The sequence below is a fragment of the Prionailurus bengalensis genome, chromosome E4 (assembly GCF_016509475.1).
Source record: "Prionailurus bengalensis isolate Pbe53 chromosome E4, Fcat_Pben_1.1_paternal_pri, whole genome shotgun sequence".
In the NCBI taxonomy this organism is placed as follows: Eukaryota; Metazoa; Chordata; class Mammalia; order Carnivora; family Felidae; genus Prionailurus; species Prionailurus bengalensis.
The window spans coordinates 1,909,022-1,915,021 of record NC_057360.1 but is presented as its reverse complement, the minus strand read 5'-3'; the positions used below and the strand labels follow the sequence as shown (position 1 = coordinate 1,915,021).

At 62.9% G+C, this 6,000-nt stretch overlaps 1 protein-coding gene across 1 annotated transcript in view; it reads left to right on the top strand.

Moving 5' to 3' along the window:
- The first annotated feature begins 2,166 nt into the window (after positions 1 to 2,166).
- The window catches only part of TMEM63A (transmembrane protein 63A), a 28,042-nt gene continuing 24,208 nt past the window's right edge, over positions 2,167 to 6,000 (top strand). The window contains 2 exon segments of the mRNA XM_043568638.1: positions 2,167 to 2,265; positions 5,563 to 5,762. Coding sequence (XP_043424573.1) covers positions 2,178 to 2,265; positions 5,563 to 5,762 — 288 coding nt within the window. The 5' untranslated portion in view covers positions 2,167 to 2,177.

The window sequence follows — 6,000 nt, the reverse complement described above, 5'->3', positions numbered from 1 at the left end:
TTTATTCTGTATTCCTCTATTTTCCCCGGAACCCCAAGGGAACAGAAAGTTCTATAGAGATTAGGTCAACCTGCTTAGAAAATCAAGGAAGGAGCCGAGCAACACAGGAAGCTAGGATTGAAACACATTGAGCCCTGTGTGTCTGTCCTCTTACAATCGAAACAGACATCTTTTTGTCGTGGTGGACGCCCTACGGTTCTGGGCACAGCAAGTCGGCTTTGTTTCAATTCTACTTGCTACAAAATAAAAAAGTCTGATGAAAATCATCAGTGGCACAAGCCTGTAGGTCACTCCTTTAGATTTAGGGGCACATGAGGGGAGCAACTGTGGAAAACGTTGGCTGTGACAATTTATTTTTTATTATTTTTTAATGTTTATTTTTCACAAAGAGAGACAGAGACAGAGCGTGAGCAGGGGAGGGGCCGAGAGAGAGGGAGACCCAGAATCCGAAGCAGGCTCCGGGCTCTGAGCTGTCCGCACAGAGCCCTAAGCAGGGCTGGAACTCAAGGACTGTGAGATCGTGACCTGAGCCAAAGTCGGATGCTTCACCGACTGAGCCACCTGGGGGCCCCAGACAATTTAGAATGCCCAGATTATAGGGGCTGTTAAGCTGTGACTTTGTCGCAGGATCCCAGCCAGGACACCTTAATTCCTAGCCGGTCTGCACAGCACTAATTAGCTCTGAATTCCACACTCTGCAAACCCCTATTTCCTTCCCCATCAAACAGAAAGATTCCTGACTCCCATATACTTACTGGAGATTTAAGCACCCCCTACACTGATCCATAACAGGGGCTGTGGTTAGTTACCTCAACACACCGTCTCACCCATTTGGCCTTCTCTTGATTTTGAAATAAACTTAACCTACTGAAAATAAAATTTAGAAATCCCTTCGCTGTGAAGTCAAAGACCCTGACGTTTCTTCTTTTCTTTTTTTGGTCAGTGGGTGGCTTCACCATTCTAATTACAGAGATTAGTTAGAACCAGGCACTTGCTGGGGCGCCTGGGGAGCTCAGTGGGTTAAGCATCGGGTTCTTGATCTCAGCTCAGGTCATGACCTCACAGTTCTTGGGTTTGAGCCCGGCCTGGGGCTCTGCGCTGACAGTGCAGGGCCTGCTTGGGATTCTCTCTTGGTCTTTCTCTGCCCCTCCCTGTCTTGTGCACGTGTGCCCTCTCTCTCTCTCTCTCAAAATAGATAAACTTAGAACCAGGCATTTCCCTGGACCCTTCAGCACAGACCAGGCAGGTGCTGGTGGCATTAACTGAGGCAGGGAGGCAGTGGGGACGTGTAGGAGAGGGGTGTGAGAGGAGGTCTGAAAAGTCTGGGGAGGTGGGGGGGGGCAGACATCCAGCCAACACCCCCCACCCCCATCACCTTGGGGGGGATCAAGTGTGAGGCTCTGGGCAGCGGAGGTAAGAGCAGGAAAGGATAGATGTCCACGCACTTGCAGGGCGGAGCACAGGTCCTGAGCAGACCGGGGCCAAGCGGATCAGGGCTGAGTGGACCAGGGCTGAGCGCAGAGGCTGAGCGGGCCAGGGCTGAGCGCAGGAGCGAGTGGACGGGCGGAGGGGACCAGGGCCCAGCGGACCGGGGCCAAGCGCAGGGGTGAGTGGACTGGGCCGAGCGGACCAGGGCCGAGCGGGCCAGGGCCGAGAGCAGGGCCAGAGCGCAGGGGCTAAGTCGACCGGGGTTGAGCGGACCGGCTGAGCTCAGGGGCCCTCTGCAAACTCCAGGAAATAACTAGTGGGGGCGGGAGAGGGGTGGGGAGAAGGAGGAGGCCAGATGGGGCGGAAAAGACCCGTCAGGAAAGCAGCAGGAGACACCCGGACCCCAGCCCAGCGTAGGGAGTCACAGGCCGGGGCTCAGGTCAGGGTCACAGTGATGGGTAGGGAGATAAGATACAGCCTTTATCGATGCAACCACAGAGGCCCGGAGGCGGAGGAGGCCGGGGCTGCAAGGGCACACGCCATCCAGGTCTCCCTCCCCAGCGGGACCCCTAGAAGGGCCCCAGGAGCAGCCACCCCCGCGCCCCGGGACCCCTGGACCTGCACCCCCTCCCCCCGCGGGGTGGCCCCGGGGGCGCAGGGGCGGGGTCAGGTTCCGGGCGTAAGTCCCGGGGCGGCGCGCGGTCGGGCGGGGGCGGGGGCGGGATCCGAAAACTGGGCCCGCGGTGCGCATGTGCGGGAGGCGTCCGGAGTTTCACTTTGAAACTTTTCGGGGGCGGGGCCCGCCGGTCAGGTGCAGCCGCCGCGCGGGCGCCGCAGGTACGGTGGGCAGGGGCGCCGGGTCGGGGTCGCCCGCATTCCTCCCGGGGCCGAGTCCAGGGTCCCGGCCCGCGCGGACCCCGTCTCCGGCCAGGGGGGGACGTGCTTCTCTAGCTTCCCCGCAGCCGTCTTGGACCGCCCCGCCCCCCGCCCCGGGCCTTCGCTGGGGGGCTGACCCGGCCGGACGGGGAGCAGGAGCGCAGCCGGGGAGGGGGGGGGGCTCTTCCTTCTCGGACGCCTCCCCCCCCCCCCCCCCGCGGGGTGCAGGTGGGAGCCACTGGGCCCGTCCCTCGGTGACCCCTGCCTGCGGCCCTGCTGGAGTCCAGGGAGGCCGGGGTGTGGGGGGAGGGGGCCTTGCAGGGAGGGGAGGAGGAGGAGATCTCCACCTGGAAACCCAAACCGCCGGGTTCGGGGACCTGATAAGACGACGGGCTACCTGAGACTCCGGGGCGGCCTGCACGTCCCAGCCCCGGGTGGGGCGGCCGCTGGCGCAGGACTTGCCCGGGGTGGTTGACCAGACGACCTCGAGCTTCCTTCCAGGCCCAGGAGTGCCTGCGCGCCACCCCCGCGGTGTCCAGGCTTCGCGGTTAAGCCAGGGGGCTGTGCCCACCAGTGCAGCCCGGGGCACAAGGGGGCAGGGGAGGGAGACCCGCCTTTCTGAGGCCCTGGCTCCTGCTCCGACAGGGCTGAGGCCGTGGGGGATGGGGACACTCCAGATCATCCCGAACCCGAGAAACAACCCGTCTTGTTTCTCCCTTCCCCTCCGGCCGGCATCACTGTTTTCCTCCCTCCTCCCCTCCCGGGACACCTGTCACAGCCCTGAGTCGCTTCTGCCTCCACGTGGACGTGAGCAGAAGCAGAAACCTCTCTTCACACCACCTCTTTGTTCAGTGTTGGGGCAAAGGTCTCCCTGGCTGTTCCCTGGGCTCTAACAGGGGAAAAACCTGGACCGGGTGCTGACCTTGTGTTTCCCATTGGCTGGAGGAGTGACTTAAAATAAGAGCCAGGAGCCTTTGGGTGCTCACGGACCAGGCGCTGGGCTGAGTGCTTCATGCACACGGTCTCAGGCGTGTGCCTCCCAACAGCCCGGGTTAAGAGAAAGCTGTGCCCTCCCCCGGAAGGGGGCTGGCTCTGGGGAGCCCGGAGGCCCCCCCCCCCGACCAGGCTGGCAGTCCTTGCTGGCCGACCTGGCCAGTTCTTATCGGACTGTGTAAAACCAGCCAGGGAGCCAGTGTGGCAGGAGGGAAGGGACCCAGAGGGGTGCCCGGGGTGGAAGGGGGTGCAAGGAAGACGAGCCTCGGGGGGCTTCCTCCCAGGGGACCTCTGCTCTGCTCAGCCTCCAGCAGCATCGGCCAGGGCCGCCCGCCCCCAGTAGCCACTCCTTTCCAGGGACAGTGCTCCCTCTGTGAGCATTTTATGGGCGTGATTTTTCCTTTCCACTTTACCTTTCAAGCCTTCTCTGTTCTGCTGTGTCCCTTTTCCTGATTCTGGCCCTCGGGTAGCAGCTGCCCTTGGGGAGGCCCTTACCGGGGGCCCACGGCCACCCGTGCTTCTGTGGAGTGGACCCTCCCTGGGCCCAGCGGGGCCTCGAGCCAGAGGTCAGGCTGCTGATGCTGGAGGAGGAGAGAGGGGCAGGCAGCACAGAGGAGCGCCCAGAACCAGTTTGGGTGGTGGTGGGGGATTGGGGCGGGGGGGGGGGAGCTGGGCGGGGGAAGCAGGGTGGAAACACCAAAGGCTGCATGTGAGGCCCTGAGTTCAGAGGCTTGGGGCGGGCGTGAGCCAAAGCGGAAAAGGCAGCTCCTGGTGACTCTGCGTTCCTTCAGGGAGGCCTGGAAAGGCCGTGCGGCCCGGTCCTGGGGTCGGGAGAGCCCAGCAGGAAGTGAGTGGCAGGCCTGAGGCAGCTTGGGAGGCGGCCGGGACTGTTCCTGTCTCTGCCGGCACTGGCTGAGGACCTCGCCCAGGGACTCGCCCACAGTCCTTCCTTCCCTGGGCGTCTGGTATGTGTGAGGCAGGACAGGGGTTTTGGGGGGGGGGGGGCAGGCGCTGGCCTCACAGTGTCAGGCCGGGCGCTCTGTCGGGGGTGGTGCTGCTGGGCGACCCTTAAAGCAGGGGAACCAAGATCTGCCTCCCAGAGGTAGTCTTTGTGAGTCTGTCGAGGGCCACCAGCTCCGTGGCTCTGGCGTCACATCGTCCGGCCATTGCCAAACCTCTCATAAGGGGTGAGAGAGTGACTCAGGCTCCTGGGTCATCCTCCCATGCCCTTGGAGCTGCCTCTGCCCGCTTCCTGCAGTCCATCCTGTGTGTGTGTGTGTGTGTGTGTGTGTGTGTGTGTGTGACATTGTCCCCAGCCAGCCCGTCCCGGGGGTCGAAGTGGCAGTCACCACCCCAGCCGCATCGCCAGGTAGTCCAAATATCTCCGTCCCTTTTCTTCTGGTCCCCAAGATTTTTGTCCCCGTGGCAGGTTAGAGATAGCAGACCTCGCAGAAGTCCCCTGACAGACGAGTCGGAGCTTGAGGAAGGGTTGCTGAGTTATCGCTCCCGGCTCTCCAGCCACAGACGGTGTGAGGGGGTGCTAATTCGGGGGCCTTCGGGGGCCTTCGATGACAGGGACAAACACTGGTGGTTTCCTAGCTTCCCGGGGCTCCCAGAAGCCTCAGAAAGGAAAGGTCTACGAGCAGCCTGGAGTAACCTGGAGTCGTATTTGCTTTGAAAAGGCCGGGCCTTCCTGTTAGACTGGGAAGGTGGGGGGGGGGGAGTTCCCTGGGAGGGCGGGGGTGTGCCCCTCCTTCCCACCCGCTTCCACCACCCCCCCTTGCCCTTTCTTGCTGCCCCTTCAGGGCCTTCCTGGAGCTGACATGTGTGTGCGTATTTGGATGGACGTCCCTTCCTCCTGATTTGTTTCTTCCTGCGTTTTCGTCTTTCCCACCTTTATCTCCCTCGTTTCTGTCCCCTGACTGTCCCCCCGAGCCCCCAGGGGCTCCCCGGGGAGGACTTTCCTGGCAGGAGCTCAGGCACCTCTTAGGAGGCAGGCCCCTGTCCCCCCCCCCCCCCCCGCTTCCCTGCTGTGTCCTGATGAGCTGTCCACCGGGCCATCTGACCCTTGGGACTGTTCCCACAATGGGGCTATTCTCCTGGGCTCTGCCAGGCACGCGGGGCCCGGTGCCCGCCTCTCCCTGATGGCTTGCTGCTGGCTCCCAGCACCCAGCGGCCCTTGTGCCCACCTCGGGCCCTGCCAGCGCGGGTGGGGGACCCTCCGGGGACCCCTGGCCCTGACCGTCTGCCCGGTTTGCTCTCCAGGGCGAAGGGGCACGATGAACAACTCCCTGATCCTGGAGCTGTGGCGGTCCAAGGCGGTGTCCGTGCGTGAGCGGCTGGGCATCGGGGACCAGCCCAATGACTCGTACTGCTACAACACGGCCAAAAACAGCACCGTGCTCCAGGGGGTCACCTTCGGGGGCGTCCCCACCGTCCTGCTCATAGACGTCAGTTGCTTCCTGGTGAGTCCCCTCCTGAATCGTGTCCCCCCCTCTCCCCCCGGGCCTTCTGGAAAACTCAGGTATGGGATCAGGCGTGCCCGAGTTCACACATCACCTCTGCCCCTCACCTGCTGTACCCCGGGGAGCCGCGCTCTGCGGGTGGAGAACACGCAGCTGTCCCTCTGGTCACAGAGTCAGCCTGTCGCGTGGTGAGGCCCGTGGAAGGGGTCAGTCCACAGGGACCAGAGGCATGGGCTGG